The sequence below is a fragment of the Mytilus edulis genome, chromosome 10 (genome assembly GCF_963676685.1).
Source record: "Mytilus edulis chromosome 10, xbMytEdul2.2, whole genome shotgun sequence".
NCBI classification, from domain to species: domain Eukaryota; kingdom Metazoa; phylum Mollusca; class Bivalvia; order Mytilida; family Mytilidae; genus Mytilus; species Mytilus edulis.
Genome location: NC_092353.1, coordinates 10,249,517 through 10,263,531, shown reverse-complemented (window position 1 = coordinate 10,263,531; position 14,015 = coordinate 10,249,517). Strand labels below are relative to the sequence as shown.

General features: G+C 30.2%; 1 protein-coding gene across 6 annotated transcripts in view; it reads right to left on the bottom strand.

The window, feature by feature from the left end:
* Positions 1-271: 271 nt before the first annotated feature.
* LOC139493389 (spermatogenesis-associated serine-rich protein 1-like) overlaps positions 272-14,015 on the bottom strand; it is a 69,915-nt gene continuing 56,171 nt past the window's right edge. Inside the window, exons 1-7 of one of the 6 annotated variants that reach the window (XM_071281760.1) lie at positions 12,583-12,814; positions 10,657-10,807; positions 9,831-9,943; positions 8,514-8,663; positions 7,791-7,914; positions 4,221-4,286; positions 272-2,691 (exon numbers count right to left, since the gene is read on the bottom strand). In XM_071281760.1, the coding sequence (XP_071137861.1) occupies positions 2,550-2,691; positions 4,221-4,286; positions 7,791-7,914; positions 8,514-8,663; positions 9,831-9,943; positions 10,657-10,807; positions 12,583-12,625 (789 nt within the window). In that variant the 5' untranslated portion in view covers positions 12,626-12,814 and the 3' untranslated portion in view covers positions 272-2,549. Of the gene's footprint in view, positions 2,692-4,220; positions 4,287-6,834; positions 6,969-7,790; positions 7,915-8,513; positions 8,664-9,830; positions 9,944-10,656; positions 10,808-12,582; positions 12,815-14,015 lie in introns of those variants that run through there. The other 5 variants (XM_071281759.1, XM_071281762.1, XM_071281764.1 and 2 more) reach the window with 5 other exon arrangements.

The window sequence follows — 14,015 nt, the reverse complement described above, 5'->3', positions numbered from 1 at the left end:
ACTATTCTAGGGGTATGGGTTTTGAATATTGCTAGAGGTCATACTGTGACCAATAGTTGCTAACCTCCTACATCATTGGATCTTTGCTAGAATTGTCTCATTTGCAATCATACTAACTCTTCTTCATTTCATATATAAATACGATAACTAGCCACATCAGTCATAGACAAATAAATCAAGCTCAAAACAATTGCCATCTAAAATTTCTAAGATAGTCCAACTTACTTAATTTCCAGACTGAGTCATTTGTTATTATTATTCAAAACAAGAATTTTCTGATTTTTTTAAAATTTTAATAAAGAATAAAATGATTGAAGCCATATGATAATAAGCCATAAGATACATAATAAAAATACATTGTCAAAGATAGTGACAAATATTCAAGCAAAATTGTTTTAAAGAAAAGAATTTAGTGACCTATGTCAGTTAAAGAAGTATCCACATTTTTCTAACAAATTCCTTCAATTTTTATCAATTTGATAGAAATATTTAGGAATATATATAATGTCATCAACAAAATGTTTTTCTGATAAATGTTATTAACTTTCTTTCATTTGAACTTAAACAAACATAAGTTTTAAGTTGAGTGGAGCCAGTTCAGGCTTTTAACTTCAATATCGATAAAAAAAATATATTTATGAAAATTATCAGTGAAAGTTACTTTCCAAAAGCATACAAACAAACTACATTGTAAAGAATGGTATAATATATCACAGATTCTTATATATAAATAACAGCATAGTTTAAAATTATAAAATATAGGTTGATAATATTTATTTAAAACAACAACACAAACATGTAAATATATCACATCTATGTAAACATGACACAAAAAAAACAACATTTCTAAATTAAAACAAACTGATTTGAAATGCATAATTCTCACAAATTGTAAATTTTGATAATATTGAGCTCTATCTTTATAGCAAACCCTGTAACATACATCATTATAAAATATATCACATACAAGCTTTAATACTGATGATTATAAAAAAGATATTGCATAATAAAAGCAGATATTATAAAATCAAATAAGTTATTCAACACACAAGATTTTAAATCATATTCTATAGAGCATTCTGACAGAATAAATTAGGATTTGTTTTTTCTCAGAATTCAAACTGAAGTAATATTTTCGATTATAAAAAAGAAAAAAATAGATATAAGATTGTAATATCAATATTCAAATACTGATAACGTTAACAAAACATCAATTGTCATGAAACATATAACATTGATTTCTTCAGAAACATAACATTTATTTCACATACTGATGTCACTTTATAAAAATCCATATGTCTCAGGCTTCATATTAAAATATCTTGTTTGATCATATGTTTCTTTTTCCAGAATGAAAAAAAAATAAAAAAAATTGGTTTTTGAACTTCATTAACGAATATATTAGAAATAAGTACAATTTAAAGACCATTTGTGATTACTGTGTCAATATGAAAACCATGGTGCATTGTTGAAGGTAACTATTATTTGTATGTAAAAAACTGGTCTGAAAAATGTTTAAGCTAGTATGGCCAAATACTCAAATCCAAGTCATCTAGGGAAGACAGAACCTTGTCTTTTTCTTTTCCTAATTTGTAATATTTCAATAACAAACACGAAATTCCATATTTGAACAAAAATAATATTTTATCACAACATAAAGTTCATTCTCTTGGTGTAGACAGATTTTCTGTTTCAAAACAACATCTACATATCTCAATATAAACTGTGTAAAACATTTATCACAAAATTGAATCAATCATACATGGCATATATCTTATATAAACACATAAATATCGTATATAATTATATAAATAATTGAGCAAATCATAGAAGTAAATTTGTATTTTATGAATACAAGGATAATGTTACTATTGTGCATTTTGGTATTAAAATCTGTGAGCTATAAAATATAAAGATTCAAACAGAAATTTTAAAATAGAAAGGAATTTTCATGAAAAGGACAATTTAGAATAGGTATAACGTTTCAAAAGGGCAGTATTCAAAAGGATAGCAGATGGAAGATATTTGAAGGTTACACAGAAACTGACAACATATACTATGCCACTGTCATTGTGAGCACTAATTTGACACTAACAACCAAAATCTATGTGAGAATTAGTTTATAGTTCTTTGAAAAAAACATGAATTACCTTACTTATAGATATATGGCAGTATTCTATCATGAAAAAAGTCTATATATGAAATCATTTCGTAAATAATTTTACATACATCTTAGTTGGCATTTTAAAATTTGAAAAAAGAAATACTGATAGTCTAAAGCAAAATGCATTGCACCAAATGATTTATTAGATTTGATTAAGAAAAACATGTAGAAAGAATTTTCTATTTCTTTTCAAGCTTTGAGGAAATATATAATCAATGTAGCATAAGCATTTCATTCAATATCAAAAATACAATATTATTTCATGATGCCATGTAAGTAAGAAAAATATCTAATAGGATGTCATAATACTGATAGGAAAACTATGGCAGAACATTGCTATATGAATGGCAGCCAAAACAGATGACATGGCAGTGGTAGCACATCATTACTTTTTGGTGGCAGCAGCCACTTCCTCGTTATGTTGTATAATGTTCAGTGGTGTGGCAGGTTTCCATACGTCTAAGTTTTTCACTACATTGATTTCATTTTCTTTCTGTTTTCTTTTCTCTACTTCTCTAAACGTGTCTCTATATAAAAAATTAAACTAGTTAGTAAAAGCTTTCTGATTACAATTACTTTGCAATTTTTATGTACTGGTGTTTATAGTTTTTCCTTACTTTATTCTAAATAAAAAATGCATCAGAAATGGTTATTAAAATTTAATTTTGAAAGAAATATATATTTTTAAAAAATACAAATAAGGTTAATAAACAGATTTGTTAATTATCCAAAACAACATTTAACTTGTTAACACAGTCATATCATCATGAGACACACAGATATGTAATTATATATTGGATATATTAATAATATAAATCTTTGTAAACATTCCTTAATGGATATCAATTTGCTATGTCAATATTTTATTTCCAAGCTCATGTTGATGCAAACAGCATAACAAAAATACTCAAAAGACAATGTGGTTCTGTTGTTTGTTAAATGGGACAAACTATCATCTTTAGCAACTGTGAAAAGGCATTGTAAAGCAACATTAAGTTCTGCAGAAAAGATACCATGAACATAAAAGGGGCAGATAACTCAATTTTCATATTTTTGGGTCCCCCCCCCCCCAATAATTTGGCAGTTATCCTGTAATGTTAAGATATGCCCAATTAAACATTCAGGTAATAAAAACCAAAGTGTGAAGTGTAAAATAATTTGAATAAGTTGGACAAAAGTATTGAATAAAAGCTTTTACAATTCTTTCTGCATTAAAATCAAACTAAAATTATGACTATTAATTGTAAAATGTATAGCTTAATTTAACTTGAATTATTGCAATATAAATTAATTCTTATAGTTGCATTTAGATACAGTATAATTAACTAATCTGATTAAAACAAAAGTTACTGTTGGAAGTGATATATAATAAAGAAAAGAAGTATGTTTATGCCGACATTATAAATGCTCCCCACTGTCTGAGTACCTTCAGCGTCCTGGTAAAAATTGGTTTTAACTTTTGTGCCTTAACTTTTTGGGCTACAATAATAGAAATTTAACATAATTGAACAATTAGCATAATCCTATCAAATGGTACTATTTGTCTGAGATCTTTGCCTTGAGTTCTGTTTTCAAATAGAGATACATTATATGATCACAAGCATGAGTGTGCTTGTACAAAATAAACAATCACTATACACTACCAATAGAAATGAGTCTCTAGAACAATATTTATATACTGTAAACTTCTATAAACCATGCAGATGTCGATCATGCTATAATAATACACTGAAGAACAAAAGTTTCACAAAGAAGTAAGAAGTTAAGTAGTCAAAAGTTAGATGAAAAATATATGTTACATTCACCAAGATTTTAAAATTTCTTATTTTTCAAAAAAGAGCATAGCAAAGTAAGAAAATGCAGTATTCAAATTGCCACCAGTTCGAAAACCCCAGTGGCCTTAGGAAAAAGACTGTTAACATAAATAAATTGTATATCAAGAGGAACATGCAATAAAGAATCACAGTAAAAAAAACAAAGTATAACATGTGAAAGAGGTAATGTGCATGCTAAAAGATTATACTACAAATTCATGCTAATAAGAAAGATATTGTACCTTTTGACGGATGGTAAAGGCTGGAGGGGTACGAATGTATCTACTTGTTTTTTGCCAAAATTAGCACTGCAACAAACACACAACACATGGTAAGCAATATAATACACACATACACAAGGTTAAATTGGGAATGTTGTTTGGTATACCAGGAATTTATCATTTTTAACATATGTAGACACACCTTTCATTGAGTAAATGAGCAGAATGGCTTATATTTTTCTGATAGTAAAATTGCTCTTCAAAAGTTTTCTTCTAATTACAAAGAGCACAGTACAATTAAATCATTATTAGAAGCAGATGGACTTACAGCCTTTCTAATACAGATCCAAGTTATTTTGTTGAACTTGGAATTTTGTGTTACTTGTCTTCAATAATTTAACTATTCAGGTGTCAATAAATTCCTGGTATACCAAAAGGAGACTGAAATACAACTGGTATTAATATGTTTATAACATTCAACACAAGGATAAAACACATATATAAGTATCTTCTACATAGGGATCAGTGTTAGGAATTCTCTTATACTTGACATTGTTTTTATTTTTTCAAAATAACATTTTGTTTTAAAATATCATTAATGAAACATTTTTCAATAATTGTAAACATTCATTAATTTTTACTTCTGTAAAGCATTAATTATTTGATGGGACAGTTAAAACAATTTCAGAAGCAAAACTGAGAGTGCTAACACAAATTATTTTTCACAGATATTATAAAAAGTAAAATATTAAAAATAATGATCTCTAAGGAATATTCAAATCCAAAGGTCCCTTATCAAACAGTTGGCCTGTTATATTGATGTTGGTTTTGTAGCTATCATTAGACCTAATTAATTAGTATCTATTAACTTCATTTTAAATAAAATCTAATATCTAATTAAAAAAAAGTTCAAATTATCAGAAATAAATTCAATTGGAAATAAATAAATTTTAAAATCAGTGAACCTTCATCCCCCAAAAGATAAGAAAAAAGAATGAATCTATTTACAATAGAATTTTTCAAAGAAGCAACCATATCTCCAAAAACATTCTATAAACCATCAAAGACTAACAATATTAATTATAAATGACCCCCTTTCCTATAAATGTAGTTCTCTACAGGAACTTACTGGTCATGTATGTGGACAATAGATGGCCACGGTTTATTCCACCTATATATTCTACAAAGTCAATCAAAGCAGTATTTTATATTTCATTTGTATAAATAAAATGTGTCTTCATTCTATTTTTTTTTATTAAAAATGCTAGATGAGGCATGACTTTTTTTTTTATTACATTCCAGACAAATTCTTTCTGAGGGAGAAAAGGAAAATTGATGTTTTTACATGATTAATTCTTTACAAAATAAATAAATGGAGAAGGTGTCCATGGGACGGGACAATGCTCAGGCTATATATAAAATATAAAAGGACATATAAACTAAAGAAGAGTAAAAATTAAATCACTCAAAATCAAACTAGATATCAATTTTGTGGTAATGAGCATTGTGTATAAGTTTCATTACCTTTGGTTGAGGCCAATTTCTGTTAGAGAAGAGGAACCATATGGGACTTACATACTGATTTACAGACAGACAAGGGTAACACTTATAGCCCATACTCTGTTAGAGAAGAGGAACCATATGGGACTTACATACTGATTTACAGACAGACAAGGGTAACACTTGTAGCCTATACTCTGTTAGAGAAGAGGAACCATATGGGACTTACATACTGATTTACAGACAGACAAGGGTAACACTTATAGCCCATACTCTGTTAGAGAAGAGGAACCATATGGGACTTACATACTGATTTACAGACAGACAAGGGTAACACTTGTAGCCTATACTCTGTTAGAGAAGAGGAACCATATGGGACTTACATACTGATTTACAGACAGACAAGGGTGACACTTATAGCCCATACTCTGTTAGAGAACAGGAACCATATGGGACTTACATACTGATTTACAGACAGACAAGGGTAACACTTATAGCCCATACTCTGTTAGAGAACAGGAACCATATGGGACTTACATACTGATTTACAGACAGACAAGGGTAACACTTATAGCCCATACTCTGTTAGAGAACAGGAACCATATGGGACTTACATACTGATTTACAGACAGACAAGGGTAACACTTATAGCCCATACTCTGTTAGAGAACAGGAACCATATGGGACTTACATACTGATTTACAGACAGACAAGGGTAACACTTATAGCCCATACTCTGTTAGAGAACAGGAACCATATGGGACTTACATACTGATTTACAGACAGACAAGGGTAACACTTATAGCCCATACTCTGTTAGAGAACAGGAACCATATGGGACTTACATACTGATTTACAGACAGACAAGGGTAACACTTATAGCCCATACTCTGTTAGAGAACAGGAACCATATGGGACTTACATACTGATTTACAGACAGACAAGGGTAACACTTATAGCCCATACTCTGTTAGAGAACAGGAACCATATGGGACTTACATACTGATTTACAGACAGACAAGGGTAACACTTATAGCCCATACTCTGCGACAGGGGCATACAAATTGGTCTTTGTGATATACTTTTTTTTGCAGTTGATGAAGCTAATAATTTCATTACTATTTCTATTAAAAGGCCACAAAAATCAAACCCTTTAAAATGTGGGTACTATATATAGCAAAAATGGGAAATCTAGTGACAAAATATTACCTCCCCTGTAAACACAGAAATTTTACTCTTTTCTCTGTGTGTCTCTTTTTAGCAGGGATGCTATTAATAATAAATTCACATTAAAATGCTCTGGTAAAAAGTAACAATAAAATAAGATTAAAATAAAACTAAACATTCATATAATTATGTTATCATTTTATTTTTGAACCTGAACAGATGACTTTTTTTTATCTAATATTCACGAAATGACCACATTTAACAAATAATTTCTTTAAATTGTAGGATTGTTGATCAGAAATAACTTTTGATCAGTATTATCACCCACATTGTTTTATTATTATTATTTTTTACTTCATCATATAAGAGTGAATTTTCTATTGTTTTCCCTCATCTGTTTACCCACTGGTTATATACATTGTAAGAGTTTACAGAGGTTTAATAATTAAAACAATAATGCTATGAATGTATAAATATAGGCAAAGAATGTTAAACTGAAAACATTTTCAATCAAACTTTATTATGTTTTAGTCAAAAGATGTCATTTATAGGATTAAATGAACCGATTTTAAGTGAGGTCACCAACTGCCTATTATATATTTCATAATATTGTGAATTCATTAGACAAGGGAAGTATATCCTTTACAAAAGGATAAGAACTGGGATGACTAATGTTACAACACACAGAAGACACAAACAAATGTATGTTAATTCACAGATTGTAACTACCTGACAGTGCTACAAAAATAAAATGTATAGAATGATAGTTATCTCCCTTATTGCACCTGAACTCTTTTCACAAAAAAAATTGGATTGTTTTCACAGATTTATTAACTGTCCCCATTGAAACCTTATTATGTTTACCTATAACTGACATAGAAGTACTTGTACAACAAAGATAAATATATATGAATAAATAATTACCCAAACTGAGGCAGTGGAAGTGAAGATCCCACTCGATGGAAGCCAGAACTATATTCTGGAGCTTGATAATTCTTGTCTCCCTCAGAGGCATAGGGTAAACCATTCCTCTTATCTATGGTTACTTCTGTAAATAAAAAAAACAAACACATGAATTTTTCTCAAGAAGATGGTATTTTACTGACATAGTTTTATTTAAGTCATTATAAGTAACATATAGTAAAAGAATGTACTGACAAATTTATCCCTCAAGTTTTCAAGACATTCAACTTTTTTTAAAGCCTCTATTCTCACAACCACATAACATTTTGATTTTTGATAATCAGGTCAAAATACTCAATTTCATAAAGAAATTATTGTGTTATTAGTATTATTTCATTTGGCACCTCACATGAAAATTTACACAGTTATGTCATATTTTCCCCATGATTTATAACATTTTAAAGCATATTTGACTTTGTGTCAAACCCTTCCCTAACCTATTCAGTGTTGCAGCTTAAAAATTACCCCTACCAAATGTCGAACAAACTTCATTTCAACTTAATAAAAAAAAGATTTGGTGTAATTGCCAATGAGACAACTCTTCACAAGTGACCAAATGACACAGAAATTAACATCTATAGGTCACATATGGTCTTCAACAATGAGCAAAGCCCATACTGCATAGTACAAATGTAAGCTAAAAAAGCCCTGATATGACAAAGTTGCATTATCTAATAGTATTACCCCTTCTGCCTTTACCATATAACATTTTATGTGTTATTTCATCAGAGGAAGTGTCTGTTGCTCTATGAACACCATTAAATGTACATTTCATCCCTTTACTGGACAGTCCAGGGTCTAATAGCCACTCATTATCTGACCTCCTGTAAGTAACTGAAATATACACAAACATTTACTCATTATATCTACAGGGAATGAATATCAGATGTAACATACATGTACAACAACCGTTTTTAGGCCCTATGATTTTAAGTTTGATATGTGTTTTAAGGTTGCTGTCTCATTGAAGCATACTCCAAACCTCTTTTATTCATGTACTTACATCAGATCACTTATTTGTATTGTGGATTTGTTATTATTTGTAGGATACAAATCTTCGTAATTTTGTTGGTATAAACCAGACCATGCATTTTCAAAAATGTTTTATGAAGAATAGATATATGAAAATTAGTACTTTCAATAGTTTTATACAGATCATAGACTAGATGAATATAAATTCGGAAGATCTACATTTGTTAATTTGAGTTGTTCAGTTGCTGTCTAACATGTCTTATATAATCGTTTTTATAAACACAGAAATTACCAATCAATTCAGTTATTTTAAGAAATGTATGAGGATATAATATTTCCCATAGAGTGAGTGCAGTAATTCTTGTACAAAATACAGGTACTTCAGCTTGCAAATAACACCAATATTGTTAGTTACACAAAGTGCTAATTTTTTTTTCTTTTTTAAAGTTTTGTCATGTCATACACATGTAGAGTTAACTGCTAATACATGTAGTTTGTTGTTATTTATGTTTTATTGTCATTTTGTTTATTTTCTTTTGTTACATCTTCTGACATCGGACTACTGTTGAACTGAATTTTAATGTAGGTATTGACTCTGTTATGCGTTTACTTTTCTACATTGGCTAGAGGTCGAGGGGGAGGGTTGAGATCTAATAAACGTGTTTAACCCCGCTGCAATTTTGCACCTGTCCCAAGTCAGGAGCCTCTGGCCTTTGTTAGTCTTGTATGATTTTTAATTTTAGTTTCTTGTGTATAATTCGGAGTTTAGTATGACGTCCATTATCACTGAACTAAAATACATGTTTTTAAGGAGCCAGCTGAAGGACGCCTCTGTGTGCGGGAGTTTCTCACTACATTGAAGACCAATTGGTGGCCTTCGGCTGTTGTCTGCTCTATGGTCGGGTGGTTGTCGCTTTGACACATTCCCCATTTCCTTTCTCAATTTTATCTTTTGTAAATATCATCCATTGATTGTAGATTATACTTTTATACATGTTATATATATATATCAGACCACTGAGTACTTACATGGGTATGGTCTCATAGCTTTCCAGTTCTCAGGGAAGATCTCTGCTGCTGGGTATTTTGGGTTCTGAGGATGATCTATATATTTAAGTTTGGAAGACCAATCTGGACCAGCTCTGTTTGTGATTAATAAAACATAGGTGTAAACTCATCAAATTATTTGTAAACGCTGCATGTAGTATACAAGACATACATGTGTACATAGTTGTTATGTATTCCAATTTAATGGACTTCAATAGATGATTTGTATCAAATTTTTTTAAATTAAATACTACTTCATAAAATACATACAATGTAAATGCAACTGTATCTGTCTTCATAGCTATCATGTTTTATGCTATGCTTAACCCAAACTGAATTTAATTAAAGTAATTCATGAACAAATTTGTATATATAATACAGGTTTGTTTCTGACAATAAAACTGGATTTTAATCAAATAATAAAGTAAATGTAATCAGATGAAAAGTTTCACATTATTGAAAAGTTTTTCATCATCAAGATGAAAATCAATGTAGCCCTACGGGTTAACCATCTACATATAATGACATTATATCAAGATGTTTGTGTGTGTGTTTTGCATTGTCGTTTGTTTCTTGTTGCACTTCAGTGTTTTGTTGTGTTGTTGTTTTCTCTTATACATTTGTAGATGGTGTGTTTCCCTCTGTACATGTTTAAGTTTGTAACTGGGATTTGTTTTCTCTCAAACGGTTTATGACTTTTGAACAGCAACATACTACTGTTGCCTCCATTTGAACCAAAAAAAACTGCCAAGGACAAAATGTGTCTGAAATAAATAAGAATAATTAGATGGTACAAGATATAACTTACTCTGAATATTGAACCTGTACATTTTGGTTGTGTGGTGTCCATTCATCATAGAATCCATACCCGTGTGGTATATATCGTCTACCTCTAGGTTTATATGGTCCATAATCAGTACAAATATTCTGTAGCTGTGGGTAGTGTCGCTTTTCACGTTCTGCAATAAAAAAAAATCAACATGTTTAAGATCTGTATAATTTATGGTTACTATTTAACTGTACATACACTGCATATTTATAAACACAGCCTTATTTACATGTTTTTCTAAGAAAAGGTAATGATCTTTTAATTACAAATCAAAATAATCTGACTGTAATTCTGGTAAGACTGTTTTAACGTTTTATACATGCATCATGCATGCATGGTGTACGTGAATGATGTCTATAAATACGTGTTAATTCTTTTATTGTAAACACTGTTTGGTGACTAAAACAATCCGCACATATTAAAATGACCTTAAGAGCTATGTATTCGCAGCTACATTTGTACTTCTTATCTAACACTGCATTGTTTGCCTCCCCCCCTTTATTTTTAAAATCATGGATCTGCATCTCCTATATTGTCTATATACATCTGGCTATATTGTCGGTAAAAAGCTCAATTGAACTGGTGTCACGTTTTTGATTTGTGTACCATGTACATTCTAAATGAAGATTATTTGTTTATTATTTTTTATACCTGGAGAAATTTCAGCTGGATCAGCTGATTAATTAATATTAATATATATATTATATGGACTTGAGGTCATACTGCTTTCAAAAACAGACATTAGTAATATTACAATATATTTTGTGAAACTTTTAAAACGTATTCAACATTTACCGGACCGTTCAGCAAATGCTGCAGTTCTACTATTAATTGGACAAATTCCTATTGAAGCAGAAATCCACAAAAGAATCCTTGGTATTTTTAGAAACATTATTGATAATGATAACTCTGTCGAACGTGACTTAGCATTCCGTCAACTTGCAATGAAAACCGAGTCATCAAACAGCTGGTTTCGTAAAGTAGTTACAATTACAGAATTATATGATCTGCCGTCACCTCATGATCTACTTGTCAACCCTCCTTCAAAGTCAAAATGGAAAAAACTGGTTAACTCCTTAGTAAACTACTACTGGATAACTAAACTAAAATCTGAAGCGTCAGAAAAATCATCTTTAAACCTTTTAAACTATACTGATGCTGAATTTGGAAGCATTCATTCTATTTGGAATACTTGTGGATCTGAACCTTACTCTACCTTACGTGCCTGTATCAAATCTAAGTTAGCATGTAACACTTATACTCTACAATGTGATAAGTCTAAATTTAGTAAACGACAAATTAGTGCAATCTGTCCGCTATGTGGAACTGAGGATGAGAATCGGTTACATTTTATCTTGAGATGCAGTAGATTAAATAATGTGAGAAACAGTTTTATACAGAGTCTAAAAACTTTTATTAAAGATGTTGTAACTACTAAACTTTATGATGAACTATTTAGTTCCGAAATCAACACTTTACAGTTAATTATCGACTGCAGTGTATTTCATTTTCTGTCCAGAGGCGATGTTTTTAAAGTGGAATGTATTACTAGAGGACTATGTTTTAAGTTACATCAGGTACGATCGAATTTATTGAGGTAGTCCTAATAAATCAATATCAAACAGCTTAATGAATAAGTGTGCAAATGTGACAATTGATAATTTGAAATGGAGCAACGAACTTTTTAGAGTCCAATGACTTGCGCTCCAGTTTCGGTCATGTATATATTCATGGGATGTATTCATTCTCGTGTGTAAATAGAGGTGGTGGTTAATGTGTATAAACAATCAATACTAGTGCATTGGATTAACTGATAATATATATACGTATGATATTCACACTGAAAAGTGGGTCGTCTGATATAGGCGGAACAGTACAGACTAAAGTAAAGTAAATTAATTTTACCTTTCTTTCCCGGTCTTCCAATTTCTGTTGTTACGTGCAACATTTTGTATCGTTTTTACTTAAACGTTTGAACCTAAATATTGACTCTCGTTACATATTGATTTTACTTATAATTAATTCGTGTTCTTTTGTAAACATGTAAACAAATGTTTAAACACCGCCATGTGCCGGAAAGGAAGCCGTGACCTTGGTGATTTACACGCATGAACAGGTACTTTCACTCACGACATCTGACGGACGTTTCACTCTTAATTGATATCAGGAAAAGTAACTCTAAATAAAAAACCTTTCAAAAATATAGGTTTTATCAAGGATTTGTATAGTAAGACTCTTGATATACAAATAATTGGTTCTAATAGTCCAAGGTTTTAAAATCAACATATTCCGAAACTAGCTGAAACATGTTTTTTCAGAAGCTTTTAATATAAACTAGTATTAATTCGTTGACAGCACGCAATAATATTTTTGTTAGACAGATAAATCATGAATAATAAAATTGCACGTATGTCTGTTGTTTTTGTTACTGTATTTTTAATGTATAAAATGGGACCAATGCAATACATTCATTGTTTAAGTTAAGTCCAATAATAGTGTCCCCCTCCTCTAGATTATGTTTAATATTATCATCAGGGCACCCTGATTGTGATTGATTTTTCTTTAAATAAAATATGTTTAAGCATTATGTCTATCTGGTTTCATACGCTAATGCCCAAGTTATATTGAGAATTAAACATGTTAAAAGGCAATAATTAGCTACAAAAACATAAACCTCCCTCATTATTGACAATTTAGAAACAAAAAGATGGATAAAAGTAATACAAAGGGAAAACTTGAATACCAGAAATGTGCTAATTTGATATAAAAACGACGAATTAATATACATATTTTTGAATAAACCCACCGCTTTAAATGTGTTACCCGTTAACCGTTTAACGTTTTTTTTTTTAAATTAACGCCTCTGAAATTTTTGTTCAATGTCTATTTAATGAACAACGCTGATTGATAATACTTGATTTAGTGACATCTATAATAAAAATATGTAAGATTTCGATGTTTTTCCCATCAAGTTACCCCTACTTGATCGATGTAAGAAGATGTGGTATGAGTGCCAATGCGACAACCCTCAATCCAAAACACAAATTGTAAAAGTAAGCCACGAAGGCTCATGAAATCGAAATAAAGTTATTAAAATTAAGTATAATGTATTTCTAAATAAGAATTATGTGATTATGAATTGTAAAAAAATCTCACTTTGTTCCTTTAAATTATAACATTCTGAAATAATCATGGCGAAAAACTGTTGGTTGCAGTCATAAAATTTCCCGCGACAGAACAAGTATTACATTGACATTTGCTATCCACAACTGAAAATGCAGCCCCCTCTGCTCGGCCATTTATCTCTAACATGAAACTCAACAATAGCGTCCTTGTAA